The 18,336-nt window shown below is 37.9% G+C and overlaps 1 protein-coding gene across 1 annotated transcript in view; it reads right to left on the bottom strand.

Annotated features, from left to right (window-relative positions):
• The window catches only part of LOC124295564, a 284,978-nt gene that overhangs the window by 155,151 nt on the left and 111,491 nt on the right, over positions 1-18,336 (bottom strand). The window contains exon 4 of the mRNA XM_046745987.1: positions 2,606-2,790. Coding sequence (XP_046601943.1) covers positions 2,606-2,790 — 185 coding nt within the window. The remainder of the gene's footprint in view (positions 1-2,605; positions 2,791-18,336) is intronic.

Consider the following 18,336-nt stretch of genomic DNA (forward strand, 5'->3'; position numbering starts at 1 on the left):
CGATGAAAAAAGGCAGATTTAAGTGGTGCGTACTCTATGTAGAATGCCCCAAAACCCTTCAATAAAATGAAAAAGAATAATTTTTTTTGCGGAACTACGACTCAAAACGAGAAAAGAAACAGTATGTTATTTTAATATCGGGTTTTGGAAAAGCCATGAGCATTTAAAAAAAAATTGTGCGAAATTTTGATAAATTTAAGGTGTTTGGATGGGTTGAGACAAACATCTAAAATATTTCAGAAAGACTGCTTTTGGCAGGTACAAGAAAGTGTAAAATTTTCGGTAGAATCAAAATTGGTCGGGGTCACGGGTTGGTCGGTTTCGCATGGAATGCCTCGTTCACATACAGTCGGGTACGTGCGATTACGAATAGTTACCGCGATTGTGAACTGATGTTACAATTTCCAAACGATGCCTTATGATGTGCACGAATTTCAAAATCTAGCGGTTATTCTGAGTGAGTTGTACATTTTTTCGTATCCACCTAAAAGCCTATGCTCTCGTCGGCACTGCAGATTGTTGCTTTAGCAGAAACATAGGACGTGTGCGTATTACCATGTCGTTTTACCATCTGGTACCGCTTCGGTCGACTACAACGCTTCTGGAGGTTCAACGTTGAACTAAATTACAGACTTCTCGTGCATCAGAATGGGCTCCTGTCACCTGAAAATCGCCCGCACAAATCGTGACATATTTACAGAAAACTGACTGGTGCTATAGGTTTTCCCGGATTATGTGTGTGTTTTTGTACGTCTGTATCTCCCTGGCAAAAGTGAAAGAAATTCTGATATCGTACAAACGGTGAATATTCAACAAGTCGCTAGCCCGATCGGCCATCTTTGACGCGACGTGATTTTATTGAGTTCATCATTATTTTTATTAGACGTTATCAGTGATCTGCGATAGTAGTGACTGAGATACAGACGTACAATTTTATTCAAGCTATCTTTTAAAAATTTTCCCAGTCAGATTCATACCCCCGTTTTATCAGGATTTGTGCGGGCGATTTCCCCGCTTCTGACGTCACGAAATATATATAGGACATGCCAGGTCAGCGGGACCTTAATGGCAACGAATGTAAGCTCTTTAAAAAGTTTATTAACTGATGAGAAACAATTCAATTCTATTTTGAAATACCCGTAAAAGAACAAGAGATTGTGTTTCAAAATTTGCTTTCCTGCAATCATTATTTTGTGCAACTGGTCTCCATTTTGTAGTTTCGAGGCGGGGTAACACTTTATTAGTCGAAATCGGGTTTCGGTCAACTTGATTTTCTGTGTTGTACCTAATAATCGCCCCGAGCGTTGCTCTGTAATTAAGAGAGAATCATTTTAAGATAGGCTTGATTTTTTACGGAATTAGAATTAAATTATTTCTCATTAATTAACAAACTTTTTAAAGAGCTAACATTCGTTGCCATTAAGGCGAAGCAAAATGGGCGAAGCTCCTTGGACCGTTGAGATCCCGTTGCGCGGACCGAAGAAGGTACGTATTCACGGCTCAACATCGGTCCGCGCAATGGGATCTCAACGGTCCAAGGAGCTGTGCCCGCATCTTGCTCCGCCTTGATGACAACAAATGTAAGATCTTTGAAAAGTTTGTTAATTAATGAGAAATAATTTAATTCTAATTCCGTAAAAAATCAAGCCTATCTTAAAATCATTCTCTCTCAATTACAGAGCAACGCTCGGGGTGATTGTTAGGTACAACGCAGAAAATCAAGTTGACCGAAACCCGATTTCGACTAATGAAGCGTCACCCCGCCTCGAACCTACAAAATGGAGACCAGCTGCACAAAATAATGATTGCAGGAAAGCAATTATTGAAACACAATTTCATGTAATCTTTGTGTTACCGTTCACACCCCCTACATAACATTATTTCTGAAAACGCGACAACACATATCCCCTACTTTTTTCCGCTCTTTTGAATGCAGTTACTTGTATTCAAATATGAGCAATAGATTTTTAGTTATAAATAATTTGTAACTTCCAACCCTTATAATTTTTCACTATTCAACCCCGTCATAATCGAACAAAATGCATTTTTCATCATTCGCCATGAGAATTAAGGCCCACTGTTGCGGTACAGCACTAGTACGGCTCCACCCAACTACGGAATTCCATCACATGCCATGGCTATCCATGGCTCCACCCGGCGACGCACGATATAAAACTTTTGGTTTTTAAAAACTGAATTTTTGTCAAATCTTTATAATAAAAACACAGTCTTCAAACTTCAAAAGTGTCATACCGTGCGAGGTCAGGGGAAGTAGCGGACAGCCGCGGGATGCAACGGGATTTCGTAACCAGGCGGAGCCGTTCCGATCCCATGCCGATCCGGTACTGTACGACCAGAGTGGGCGTTGGCCTTTATGCTCCAATCGGTTCCGTTCAAATATTTCAACCGCGAATATGCAGAACTGAGAAAATATCCCAGCCTGAAAATGCCCAGCTTGGGGGGGGTTATTTCACCTCTTCAATCCTTTCTCTGCCGATTAAAAGACGTATCGCTTAAACTTCGATGAAGAATAAGACATCATAAAATGAGCGAGACCTTTGCTTGTTAGTGTGCATAATAGCTGTGAAACAATTCTTGTAACTACCTTGATCAAACTTCACAGCACCAGAGCCTAAGAGTTCAGAAGAAATATTTGTGGCCACGTTCAGAATCTTGCTGACAAGTTTATTTTGAGCATTCACCAATGTTTGCATACTTTCCGTATTTGATTCCACTTTACCAGGCAATGATGCATTTGAAATGGAAGGTGTCATGTGTCTTGTAAGAGCACTGTGAACAGAGAAAAAATATTTTAGTTAACACAGGCTCTTGCGGTATGGGTTATAATTCTACGTGAACGTAGCATCTCATAAATAAATCAAAATTTTGTTCGCTTTCAGATGAGTTCTAGAGTTAGAACAGAGAGAGAAAATTATTGAATATTTTAATTAATCTAACGTGGTATTGTCACTAATTTTATATTACTACTGCGTTAGGCCCCTCATCAATCTTCAACGACAAAATCTATTTTTTTTCTCGTTTTTTTTTGCTGCACGCTGGAGGATCTACAAATCCAAAAATCGAACTCTGTTGAAACTTTTAGTTGTGTGTTTAAATTAATTTATAAAATTAGATGAATGCGTGGGAGTTTCGTATCGCCCTTTTTAAAAATTAACAATGGTTTTTTAGCTTCCATTGGTTTTAATTATTGTTTTCTTCGTGTTGTTTATCAAATTTGAAATATCCCACGTTATTACCAGATGGTTTTGTAAATATATAGTCGTTGTGAGGATGTCCCCAACTCGGGCCGAAACTTGAACAATTCTTTGGTTGTCGTTACTGACCTTTATTTCCAAGAAAAATATTGACTCAAAATTATCGTGGTCAAGAGACTATTATTCATTGATAAAATTTAATATTTGAAAATATTGGTAGAATAAAAGTTATCGTTCTTATCATCATCTTACTCCCTCGGTTCTCATACCGCTCTAGATAAATGCTCCCTCTACTCCTGAACTGCAACTAGCCGGTCCCTTGCATACTTCCCCTTACATGTTCTCACTCTCAAGTCATCTTCCATTCGGCTGACATGTAAATTTAACTCTATTTCCTTTTCGTCGTACTCATTTTCTTAAATTACTCTCTATATCTTTTACAATAAATCTTCATTCTCAATACGAGTTCCTCTGATTTCCTCTAATGCTTTTAACGTCCGCGTATTCGACCGTTTACTCACCCGAAATAGACCGTAATAACATCACGGCTGGGTGTGGATGCCATCATCGATAGCCGCTCGTCGTGATCACAATCATCCACCCCGTAACATTAGTATTTTTCATTATTCTAATTACAAGTTGAAATTGTGATTAGTATATTTTTTCCAACTACATATTACATTTGTAATTTTCAATTGAATTGTAATTAATTCACATAACGCCAAACGTTGGTTACACATCTCTAGAATAAGCGTTTTTCTGCAACCCTTTTCACGATAGAGGATGTCAATACCAGAAAAATTAAAACTATGATTACGATTTAATCGGTGTTTTCGACAAAGTAGCAATGTAACAGTTCAAATGAAAGTATTACCTCGCGCTCATTACCTTCTCACTTTATTTGCTATTTAGAATTGTCCACACATATGTATTCATACTCTCGTGCAATGTTCATGCGTCCGTCTCTCTATTTTAAATCCTGCCGCTTACCCATGTCGCGCTCTAAAACCGATCAGCTGCATACTTCATGAACTGTACTATTGCAAAATGATGTCTGTGTGTTATCCATGTGTATTATTTTGATTCTGTGAACCTTTAGATGTTGTGCAGATCTCTTGCAATGCAGATCATATCGCTTTATTGACTCTTGTTGTCTCTTACTAATTCGCAGTTTCCACGTCAACGATTCAGTGGTTATTGCTATTCTCCAAACACCCATCGAGAAATGTTCTGAATTGATCTACAAAATTCGTTGCATTGATTACGACAAATGTTACATAGAACAAACTAGTAAACATTTTGATACCAGAACTAATGAACATAAGCGAAACATTCAATCAAATCCAGAAAAATATGCCCAGAAAACACATCTTGGATCATTGGCAAAACGTTTATATGACTGATTGACATAATGATTTTAGTGTTGTGGTGGATCTTGGAAATGTAGGTCTTTTGTTAACAACAGATTTTGCCGTCAACATTTAGACTCTGATTAAAGTCATCCTCAGAACATATTTAATGCATCTACTGGAAACAATTATTTACAATACATTGTTGGTGCCGAATTGGAACAAACTTAATAATATATAATAAAAGTAGAAATGATAATAAAAAAATAAAACATGAACTATGTATATAAAAACAAAGGAAACTAACCTTATATAATGTGATCAAATGTTAAAAACGGTGAGAAGTCAATCGATAAAATAACACAGTTATGATGTTGGTTGTCACTTTTTTTTACTTTCTTTATCTCTCATCGCTCCATTAAGTTTATTGATGGTTAAACTGGCGATCTAGTCAAAAAAGTTTTTTTCTTTACACACCACCACTCTGTCTAAAGATCGTTACGTTCAAACATAATGATTTTATACTGATGTAACGTTGCAATCTCATAAATTTTTTGTGCTCAGCATAGCTAAGATGCACTCGTTATGTATTATATGTATTACGAATACATATGTTTTCCACAGTATGAGTACTTAAAATTATCACGTATCCATGTGATGTAATTAATTCATTATAATGTCAACATCATATTCTCAGAATATTTTCATATCTGACACCGCTAGGATATACCCAGCACGTACCATTAATACGTATCCGTTACGATCTGAGTGATCGAAACTGTTATGTAAAAGTAGTTCTGGATTTGTAATTTCCTTACATGTGATGACACAGCGTGTAAAATTCTTCATATCGTCGATATATTCGTTATTCCCTCAAAACTTACAGTCTTCGTTACATAATGGGTACGGAAGCTAAATGATATGCGATGAATGTAACACTAATACGAAAAGGTTATACATAATTGTTTGAGTTTGATCTTGCCGAATTACGTAAATTTTACATGTAAATTTGACTGTACATTTAATGAACACTCGCAACGTTTCGAATACATGTCGGATTATAAAATCTTTCAATCGGAATACCTAAGTACAGCTTGACTTATACTTCGGAACGTTCTTAAATTATTAGTAGCGAAAATTCACATGAACTAATCTAGTGCTCGTCCACAATTATAACCGTGAATGTGCATTTTCGTTCGTAAAGAAGTTTGTTATTGGTCGATGATTGTATATTTATAGGTTAGGTTAGGTAGGCAGTAGGGGTGTGCGGGTACCCGGAATTTCGGGTACTCGAACTCGGGTTCGGGTCGGGTTTGCATCGGATCGGGTTTTTTTGGCAAACCCAAAATTTTCGTGTAGTCCGAAAACTTCAGGTAAACCGACATTTTCAAAAATCTCTGTTCACTTTAGAAATCCAGGATTTTTGGAGAAGTGAAAACAGCCGCGAGCAAGATTTTTTAAAACTCCGCAATTTTCAGCAAACCCAACATTTTTAAGGAACTCGGAAATTTTAGTAATACGAGTTTTCCAGGTAACCCGGAATTTTCGGGTGACTCAAGATTTTTGGGTAATCAGAAAGTTTCTGGTAATCCGACATTTTCGGGTAGTCGATCCGAAAGTAATCCATTTTACCCGACCCGACTCGACCCGAAGAATTTCAGTACCCGCACACCCTAGTTGGCCAGTGTAACTACTGCAGACTCGTATAGTGAACTTTTGCATTTCTGATAGCTCTAGCGCTAACGATCCGCTAGTTAATTATCAATGAAGAATATTTAAAAATAACTTGTGTCACTATAGATGATATACTATTAGAAGACAAAGGCAAGTATGAATAGCACCGAAAAAAGTTTCCTCAATCATACAATATATGGTTAATTGTGCAAATATTATAAAAAAATTATTTTCCAAACCGTAAGTATGTACTATTTAACATTTGTTTCTTTAAATATCCGTAAAAGCAATGTAATAATTTCAGGTCTGTATTTAAAACTATATTTTGAGTTATTTTGCAGGTTCGATTGATTGTCATGATGTCGAAAATGAAGGTAAAAGATCGCAGTTTTGCGACAAAAAGATCGCAGTTTTGCGACAAAAAGACATAGAAAGCGACTACTAAGAGCTGAAATATACGTAATGAAGAAAAGCTTTGATATTGCAAAGGAAGGTAATAACCCAGCAAATACACTTGGTAATCAAAGGTATCACTGTGACATCACCCTTTGAGATTACTGTAATATACCGGGAGTTATGTAAACAGTATGTGACACTATTATCTGGTAATGACTTTGATGTTTCTGGGATGTACTAGTTATACAGCAGTGTACCGCTACTTAGAAATCACAAATTGTATCGAACATGTACGTCACGGTTTTACTTGCATGTGCATTCTGTGCAATCGACATTGGTGCTACATTACACTGAGATATCACTGTTACATAACGATGTAAGTCAATGATGTATAACTCTGTGATCTCATAATGACGTTGATATTTCTGCGATGTACGTGATGTATTACAGTATAATGCCACACTAAGATCATGGATTGAATCTAAATCATGTGTTACGAGGTACAATCCTCGTGCATTCCTTGGAATCGATATTTTTGTTACCTAACAGAGATGTCATAAATTCACGCCACCGAGAAAGCGCAAAGTTCATTTCTTGTAACACAAAATACACTACGAGTCGTGTGCAGTTACAAGTTCATTATATAGTCTTTTTTACAAGAAATTAATTGCACACGATTTTTAAATATTTTTGTGCTCTACAAAATACTTCTCGAAAAACATGGAAATTATTCATGTTGGTTGATAACATTTGTGTTACAGGATATTCTCAATAATAACATATTTACACGCAGGGCTATTATTTATTAATATACATTTTTGTATTGCCAAATACACAAGCATATTACTAAATATACAGTATAGATAATTAGATTAAACTCAAAATTATGTGTGGTGACGATATTATAAGTTCAAAAGTGCCCGCAAAATTTTGCGAAGCACAGCCATTTCGATTTAGGCGTCAGGCGGGAAAAACGGCTCAGAATTTGAAAAAGTCTACAGGAAGATGCCCAACCAACTGGTTTATAATTCCCCGTAGTGATTGTTTAATCATTGTAAACGATAATTCAAATTAAATTAACACATCGACATCGTCAGTAAATAGCCGTACGCATATTAACGTGTAAGTCAAAAATGAAAAATAAAATTAAGTCACGAGATCCAAGTAATGAACAATTTTTATAAACTTCTTCGCATTACGGAATCGCCGCGGAGAAAACTCAAGAAGAATGTGGATTCCAAATTTTATCGAAAGATACGCAAAATCACACAGAGAAGTACACGGCGGAGCTGCTGCCGAGTATTAAATCAAGAGATGAGTGATTTTTAATATATTTATGACTGACCAACTTTTTACATCATCACTTTAGACAATTTTATATCCCAGTGTGAATTCTACTTGTGAATGTTTGGAATGAATGTGTAATTTTGATCGTTAGAATAATGGACAGGATTTAAAGAGTTTTTATATGTTATATATATTTTAGTTATATTTCATCTACATTTTATTTATATTTTATTCATATTCCCATTATATTTTATTTATATTTTATTTATTTTTGATTCACGTTTTATTTATGTTATTTATATTTCATTTACATTTAATTTTTTCCATTTATAGTCAATGTCATATTTATAGTCGTACTCGTCATTTTTTTTTTTTTTTTTTGTAAGTCTGTCCTTTTATTTCATATTTTTTCTTTTATGTTGACAATAGACTCAAATTCTTCACCTTCCCCTTATTGACATATGTTTTTGACCTCTCACATCAATCAGAATATAGGCAAAAACAAAAATAGAAACAATTATTTACAGTGTCATCTATACATTTTCGATGAATAATAATCTCAACATATAAGTAACAGAAACTCTTCCAGCTTTGAACCAAATAATTTGATTTGTTCATAGTCATATTATATATTCTAAAGCTATTTATAATCATTGCCAACTAATATTGAGAGTTAGAAGAAAAATCTTGTTCAATAGATTCAGAAAATTTATCATAGGAACTCTTCAAGGCTTGCAGAAAACAAATTAAAAAACTAAAGACAACTGTTACAGAAAGTATGACGATATATATTAAAGGGAAACCCTATGTATAATCTAACTGGGTCAAAATCAGTATTATTATAATACTTCAAATGACTACAAAAGCTAGATCTTATATGCATATCTAATTCTTTAAATTATGGTATAATGTCGGTGAAAAAAAAACTTCAATCTACTGGGATGAAACTTGAAGCGCAAGGAACATTTGGCAGAACCTCATCGAAGGGTACTACGAAAGATTTAAGTTTCCTCGTAGAAGGTTGAAATTATTCTTCCACCAACATTGAACCATAATCTAAAAAATTAGATATACATTCTTCGAATGACTTCATCAAGTTGGCATTCCATATATAAATCGGATGCCAAATTTCGCTGTCAGTGTTTCTATTATGCCTATATTTTCTGGTATCATTACTATATTGTTTCAGTAGGGGTGTGCGGGTGTACTGAAATTCTTCGGGTCGGGTCGCGTAAAATGGATTACTTTCTGGTCGGGATTACCCAAAAATCCCGATTTGTCCGAAAAACTCGTATTACTAAGATTCCCGAGTTCCTCAAAAATGTTGGGTTTGCCGAAAATTGCAGATTTTTCGAAAATTTTCCTCGCGGCTATTTTCGCTCCTCCGAACATCCCGGGATTTCTAAAGTAAACAGAGATTTTCGAAAATTTCGGACTACCCGAAGTTTTTAGATTACCCGAAGTTTTCAGATTACCCGATGCTTTCGGATTACCCGAAGTTTTCGGACTACCCGAAGATTTCGGGTTTGCCAAAAAACCCGACCCGATGCAAACGCGACCCGAACCTGAGTTCGAGTACCCGAAATTTCGGGTACCCCCACACCCCTAGTTTTCGGTAACCGATATGGGAAGATTTTCTTTTTTCACTACCTAACTGCTGTGAAAGCTGTAAAGGCACTTAACAATCTGGAATAGTAAAATTGCTGAATGAAAGCACAATATATAGGTAAATATTGAAAATACGTAATTCTAAGATATGAAATACAGGTATATATTTATTCAAATCTAAGCTACAAATTATTGTTGAAATAAATATTGATTATCGATATGAATTTCTTTCAATCATATCAATACATAAAATTTTGAGCCAGCAAAATTAATATTTTCACAATAGAAAAACATGGAGCACACAAACAATATATAATTTCGAATACTTATGTGTTTCAAGAACAAAACTGATCCAAGCAAAATGTTTTCAAACTGTTTGCAACGGATTATATCTAAAAGCATATCATATATTATACCTCTCCCCCCCCCCCCCCCACTTTAAAAAAAATGAATTAATCGATACATGGAAAATTAAGAGCTATTTATGAGCTCTCAGAATATCCAAATCCGGATTTTGAGCTCAACCGGTCGAGTAGGTGTTGGCGATTTTGAGTGCGAAAAAAACATGATAAATAAAAATAAATAAAAAAAATCTGTGAAAAAAACATGATAGCAAAAAATCTAACATACCAGATTTATGAGCTATTTATGAGTTCTTTGGATATCGTGGTGTCGAATTTTGAACTGCAACCCTTAGGCTCCCACCCCTCGAGAACCCGTTTGCTCCGAATAATATCAACGCTTCGAAAATCCTTTTATTTATTTTTGTTTGTTTTCGATATCTATTCATTAGTGGGTGAGACTTACTGTGAAAAAAAAGTAATATTACTCATTTTTTACAATTAATACGACGCTAAAGATCCAGTGTTTTCATAAAAACCCGCTGCAAAAAACCAAATCACATGTACACGTCGGTAGTTAGCCGTAGCCAGACTGAACTCCGTTAGTAAACAAAAAAAGTGCGCGGGTCTCCGTGTGCGAAGGGACTCGATCGTCATGTCATACTATATTGTTGCATTTAATGCGGCACACTAATAAAGTGTCATAGGCTTTCGTTTATGAATATCATTTTAAGCTGTTGATGTGTCCGAAGTATGAAAAGCGGTTAAAGAATAGCGTCAAATATTCAGTTGCCTCCGGGTTTTCACAGCGAGAACATCCATGTGAAGAGAAAATCAGTTCGATAATTAATTGCAGTTTGGTCAGTATGAAAAATTTGTGAAGTGCGATCTTGCGATTATATTGACGGTTATTGAGGTGCATGTTTTTTTTGGAGAGCGCGTGTACTTTCTGGGTAGTGTGTCATTTAATTGTTTTAACAATGAAACGCGTACGGCCTCTTAAGTTGACACCGATCGTATTATTTCAACTGTGTTGGCACACAAATCGAATGTGGTCTCTGATTTAAATGAAATTGTTTCTATAAAATACAGAGTGTGGCGAGTCCTATTGGACAAAATTGAGAATCTAATACAATCACATGCCTTGTTCACTTTTGTTATAAATAATAGATACAGTGTTAAAGATCAACTGATACTGAATACGGAAGTGGCAACGATAAAAAAAGTCCGAAACATCTATCATCGACGTCAATTCTACTTTAGACACATCAGCTGCATCTGCTAACGATGAAAATGACCAGCGAATGGTTAATATCACGTCTTACAGAGCAGAACTGGAAGCTTTGCTATTAAAAAAACAGTATGGCGGATCGGAAAAGAAGAAATCATAGATTTCCTTCTGAGAATATTTAGTTCTCCAGCCTAGCAAGTGGCTGTCACAAAATAACTCTGGGAGACCTGCAAAAACAAATGTGGCTGTCAATTCAAAGGTAATAAAATTTATAATGATAAACTAGATGTATTAGGTCAGTGTAATTATAGTTCAGTCATAAAGGGTCGATCGAACGCATAAACTTAAATTTGGAAACAAACTCGATGACATGCATGATAAGTACTGGTGAAGGTGAGTGCGGAAAACGATACTTGTGAGATCCTATCAGGTCCAATGTTGGAAAAATGTTGTGCGAGACAAACAAGACTGCTGAAATTTATCAAGCAGCAGAAGCCGACCGAGTGATGTCTCTTGATGACCCAGAACCTCCACATTCATACAAGGCCGAGGCATTGAGAAAGACAAAAGAAGAATATCAGACGTCACTCACGTTGCACAAAAATCCTGTTGGAAAAATGTTGTGCGAGACAAACAAGACTGCTAAAATTTATAAAGCAGCAGAAGCCGACCGAGTGATGTCTCTTGATGACCCAGAACCTCCACATTCATACAAGGCCGAGGCATTGAGAAAGGCAAAAGAAGAATATCAGACGTCACTCACGTTGCACAAAAATCCTGTAACATCCATTCTTCTTGCACAGTTGTCAGCACTCAAATATTTCGTCCATAGTGTCGGTTCGAATCCATTTTTTGTGCATTACTGGTCAAACTTGCAGACAAATGTTTACAAGCAATATTCGCTATCTGAAATTTCCTCTGTAGCAATAGATGCCACGGGTAGCATTGTCCGCAAAATTATTCGCACCGATGGATCCAAATCAAAACATGTTTTTTTGTACACATGTATCACTAATTTGCCTAATGTGGAAGAAATCCCTATTACACACATGCTCAGCGAATCACATAATACTAATTCAATATGTTATTGGCTAATAGAGTGGATGAGAAATGAAGCTCCGCCTCCAAAAAAGGTGACATGTAACACGTTAAAAGCATTGTTATTGGCCGTGACGAGAGCGTTCACCAATTGCAGTTCCGTCGACGAATATGCTGACAGGTGCTGGGGACCATCTGATATGCCCGTGTGCTATATCAGCATGGATGTAGCAGTGGAAGAAGGCTTTGGTCAGAGGTTGCTGTGTCATTTGTGCTCTGCAATTCCCGACAAGACAGCGAGTCACATGATCGATTCTAGGGAGGTAGAAAATTGGGATGGACTAGCGGTGCAGCGTTCAAAAAAGAAAAAAAGTCTAGATACGTGGAAAACAATTACACTCAAAACCAATTTTTTTCACGTGAGAACATAAAGCAGGTACCTAGTTTGAAAAATGGCAGTTCATTGACCTTACAAGTGACGAACTTAAAAGGAAAAGAGGTCACTTTATCAAACACTTTTGCGTTTTATAGTACAATCCAAATTTTCCTCACGGCGAATTTTGACAGTGATAAATTCCGAACTGAATCTAACAGGTTACCGAAAATGTATATCTTTTTTAAAATGATTAAGAAGACAGAAGCAAAAGGTATCACAAAAAATAATCACCACCTGGGGACCGAAGCCCTAGTTGGCGTATTCTCGGCAAAACGCGGGTTTCATAATACCCTGAGTGTAATGTGTAAGGTAACTGTAGGGTACTTATGTTCCCGATTAATCAAAAGTACACTGTGTGTCACTGAAGTATCAACCTGTGACGAGAAATGCCCACCAAGGATTAAAGGGTTCGCTACCGTGCCTGTTCATCACCAGTATCTTCTCGAAGATGGATTCAGTAAAATCGTCGAGGAGAATTTCTTACTGCTGGGCCCCAACCACTGCTACCAAAAAAACTGGCCTGGAATTGAAACAACTGCTCCATTAACAACTGGTAAGGAAATAGTTTTAACTGACAAAATTTTCTTTGTACTTCAACATCCGAAACACTTCCGGTGCATGGAAAGAAATGCGTTTCTGAAATGATAGAAAAAATTCTTTGAAAGCCTGCGATTTACACATCATAACAAATGATGTTTCTTGAGCAACATCTTCTTCATCCTATTAGACTTCAATATGTTTAATAGATATTCGCAGATGTTAGTTTTAATAACGTCGATAAAGGTAGATGTAGCGACGGTAACAAGACCCGCCTACTTATCGACGTAAGATTCCGTGTAACGGGCCATGGAGTGTGGAGAGTTACTCCTCCCCCGACCGTCGTACGTAACGCTAAGCAGCGGGGATGGAGCAAATAAAGAGTATTTGAATAAATCCGCGACCTGTGTAATACCTTTACCCGAGCCTTCTTTCAACTGATCTCCTGCTTCGACACGACAGTGGTGATAAGGATTCGAAGAGGACCCTAATCACGAAGAATGCGGTAAAAAAAAAATTAAAAAAAAAAAAACGAAAAGGTACGAGAAGTAACTTGAATTAGAGATGAAGAAGTTTTTCGAATGGGAAACGCCGGACGAGTCCATGTCGGACGAATCTATGTCAGCAAGGGGAGGCCGGAACAAAAACCGGGCGAGTCCATGTATGAGGGGGAGTCAAGCGGCAGCGAGGGCTAACGTACCTACCGAGTGAGCCGAGACACGTGACATACACGTAAGCCCCACACACACACACGTAACGGAACACGTGGCACGACACATTTACGCTTACGATGTGTACCACTACCACGAACACTATGGCTACGACGGCAACCACTATAATGGTGCAGAGCGTCCTCGCAATCGAGACGTTCGATAATTCAAAATTCCAATCGGATCGATATGTAGAACGCCTGAAAGAGGCTTTTACAATCTTCAACGTGACCACGGAGTAGCACCGGCTGCACTACCTACTATACTACATGGGGCCGGAGGCATACAACACCCTATGCGAAAAAGTCGCGCCAAACAAAATGAACACAAAGACCTACAAGGAGGTCGTCACACTGATGCAGCATTCGACAACCCCGCACCATTGAAGATCGCAGAGAACTTCCGCTTCCACCAACGAAGACAACAGGAGGGTGAAAACGTTGGAGATTATTTGACAGGGCTGCAAAAACTGGTCATCCATTGTAAATTTGGCGAGTATTTGAACACTGCATTGCGTAATCAATTCGTTTTTGGGTTACGTAGCGAGAAAATACAAAATAGATTGCTGGAATCAAAAGATTTAACTCCTGATCGTGCTTTTAAAATCACCATGGGCATGGGGCTTTCGGCAAGAGATGCGGCGGAATTGCACCAAAGCGGGTTAGTACACGCTTTAGGCTCTGAAGCCAACACAGACAAATTTACAAAGAAACTGCAGAACACTGCCAAACCAAGCTCCATGGCCCCGGACGAAGCAAAAAGTACTCAGGGACAATGTTATCGATGTGGCAGTACGAACCACTATGCGCATTATTGTGACAAAAAAAAAATTAAATTTTTTCTTTCTGTCACATTAAGGGACACTTGCGGAAGGTCCGCACTAAAGCCAAACGGACAGCGGAGGTAAAGCAAATCGGGGAGGACTCTGATGTGGACGAGATCGTGGCATTGGATAAGCTCGTAGAACCGGGAGAAAAACCGAAATCCTGCAAACGGAACATATACAATATAGAGCGAAATTTTTCACCAAATTACTCGTAAATCGTTTTGAGATCGAGTTCGAGGTCGACAGCGGTGCGACAGTTACCATCATTAGTCATGCTGATTTCAAAAAGTGGTTTCCAACTCTTTCCGCTCTTTCCACGACTTTGAAACTGGTATCATACTCCAAAACGATTTTAAAGGTTCGCGGGTTCGCATCGGTAAACGTTACTGAGAAGAATCGCGAATTCGAGTTGAACATTTACATAATAGAAAACGAAAGGTCACCACTTTTGGGCAGAGAGTGGATTAGGCAATTGCACTTCGACATATAGGTGAAAGAGATCGCGTCGGTGAACTCAATCAGCATGCGTGAAATAGAACAAAAGTTAACCGCAAGATTTTCCGTCGCGTTTGGGAACGGTATCGGAAAAATCGAGGGATTGACGGCAAGATTTTATCTTAAGGATAACGCGCGGCCCGTATTTAGGAAAGCAAGGCAGGTCCCTTACTTATTAAAATTAAAGATCGAAGAGACGTTGCGAAACCTCGGAGCAGACGGGATCTTGACAAAAGTGGATACATCAGAGTGGGCTATACCGATTGTACCGGTGGAAAAAAGGAACGGGAGCATAAGAATTTGTGGGGATTTTAAAATATCAGTCAACCTGAATTTGTACATCGACGAACACTCGTTACCAACGATTAACGAACTTTTCGCTTCAATGGCAGGGGGACAGAAATATTCTAAAATCGACTTAACCATCGCGTACGTGCAACTTGAAATACACCAGGACGACCTACATTTACCGACACTTAATACACCAAGGGTTGTACCAGAGCAAACGGTTGATATTTGGCATCGCATCCGCCGCTGCGATTTGGCAACCGAAAATGGAGAAAATCCTACAAGAAATTCTAGGAACCACGGTATTCTTGGACAATATTAGAATCATGGGTGAATCCGAGAAAGCCCACATGAGATACTTTCGAGATTTAGTAACATGACTCGCGAAACACAGCTGACGCATCAACGCAAAAAAATCACAATTTTTTATGAACAAAATAGAATACTGCGGGTATAAAATTGTCAAAAACCGCATCCATAAAACGTAAAAAAAAAATCAGAGCAATAAAGGAAGCACCAAAGCCGACGGACAAAACACAAGTACGTTAATTCGTCAGGTTAGTGAATTACTACATGCGATTTTTCGAGAATCTGAGCACGTGACTGTTCCCATTGCACCGATTATAACATGACGATGTAGAGTTCGTCCGGACCAACAAGTGCAAGAGGGCCTTTATTTCGGTCAAAAATAGAATACAAGAGTAGTAGGGATATGAGAGTTATAACCCACACAATGGAATCGTACTGGCAGAGTGGTCCCGATTCCTACCTTACCGGCAGTCAGTATGTTGCCACCGCGATGGTAAGCCTTACTCTCGATATTGTTACCGGCTGTAAACATTGATGACGCCACCTGTATTTGTCCCGATTTCACCGACAGACTGTTAGAATTAATATCAAAATAATGTATTTAATGTACTACTAGCGCCATCTCTGCTGTATCGTTGTAACTGCCTACCTCCGGTCAATATTAAGAAATAAAATTCAGTCTTTGATCAACCACTGTACACGTTTTATTAGGTTATGGGCCCAGACCCATTTTTGCTAAATTTGAAGTTTTTTCTCGTGCAAAAGTAACTATGTCGACGTCGGGGTACTTAGTGAATGTGCCGAAACTCAAGGGACGCGAAAATTACGACGATTGGGCGTTTGCAACAAGTAATTTCTTGTTACTTGAAGGCATTGACATTGAAAATGTGCCAGCAACTATCAGTAAATCTGAGAATAAAAAAGCTAAAGCAAAACTCGTTATGACTATTGACTGTTCATTATATGTGCATATAAAAAGTGAAACTACAGTGGACGGTGTGTGGAAGAAATTAAAACAGTTATTTGATGACACGGGGTATCAACGAAAAATAAGTTTGCTTCGTACATTGATTTCAATACGCCTCGATAACTGCGAATCCATGACATCCTATGTATCTCAAGTGGTTGAGACAGCACATAAATTGAAAGGGACAGGTTTCGAAATCACAGACGAGTGGATTGGGTCATTACTTTTGGCGGGACTTCCAGATAAGTATTCACCGATGATAATGGCAATAGAGCACTCTGGAATAGCCATTAGCGCTGACGTCATTAAAACAAAGTTACTTGACATGTGTTCGGAGGTTGGCACTACTGGAATCGATTCTGCTTTTTGGTCAAAACAGCGAAATAAAAATGGCAGCACTGACAAGCAAATGTCAAAGTCAACCAGCAGTAAACAAATAAAGTGTTATAATTGCAAGAAGATCGGCCACTACAAAAATAAGTGTCCTGAATTAAAAACAAATAAACAATTGAATGCTTTTAGCGCAGCGTTTTTCAATGGTTATTATAACACAGAAGACTGGTACATCGACTCAGGCGCAAGCGCCCATATGACGTCAAACCAAAAATGTTTACTCCGAACTCGACCAGTACACGAAACTAAAGAAATCGTTGTGGCAAATCAAATGACGGTGCCTGTAGTTAGTGTTGGTGAAACACAGATAACGACATGCGTGAACAGTTCTCAGTATGAAGTGATTGTGAAGGACGTATTGTATAAACTTACTATCCGTAAGCCAACTTATAGCTAAAGTAAATAAAGTTGTATTCAAAAAGGATACCTGTTTTATATACAACCAAGTGAATGAGCTTATTGGTACAGCAAATTTGATAAATGGAGTGTACAAGTTAAACACAAAAAAATTCGAGAACTCGTTATCGGCAATGTCAACATGGCATAGAAGGTTAGGACATATAAATAGTAAGTCCTTACAAAAAATGAAAGAAGGAGCAGTAGAAGGAGGTTCCTTTCACGAGAAAGCTGACATACAGATACAGAATTGTGAAGTGTGCTGTGAGGGAAAACAATCACGTTTACCTTTCCCATCAGCAAACCATAGAAGTGAAAAACTACTGGATGTAGTACACTCAGATTTATGCGGGCAGATGGAGACCAAGTCAATTGGTCAGGCGAAGTACTTTCTTCCGTTTGTGGATGATGCCAGCAGAATGACTTTTGTCTACTTCTTGAAGGAAAAGAACCAGGTGTTCCAGCAGTTCAAAGAATTTCGAAGTTTAGTTGAGAATCAAACTGGAAACAAAATAAAAATACTGAGAACCGACAATGAAGGTGAATTTTGTTCACGTGAAATGGAAAATTACTTAAAACAAGTAGGTATTGTCCATCAGAAGACCAATCCTCACACTCCAGAGCAGAATGGACTCTCAGAGAGGTTCAACAGAACTGTAGTTGAACGGGCAAAATGTTTATTGCTTGAAGCAGGTCTCGACAAAAGTTTTTGGGCTGAAGCAGTTAATACTGCAGTTTACCTGAAGAACAGAACACCAGCCGCCAGTTTAGGCATGATGACACCATTTGAGAGGTGGACAGGTGAGAAACCAGACCTCAGCCACGTTAGAATTTTTGACA

This window comes from Neodiprion lecontei, chromosome 7, assembly GCF_021901455.1.
Source record: "Neodiprion lecontei isolate iyNeoLeco1 chromosome 7, iyNeoLeco1.1, whole genome shotgun sequence".
NCBI classification, from domain to species: Eukaryota; Metazoa; Arthropoda; class Insecta; order Hymenoptera; family Diprionidae; genus Neodiprion; species Neodiprion lecontei.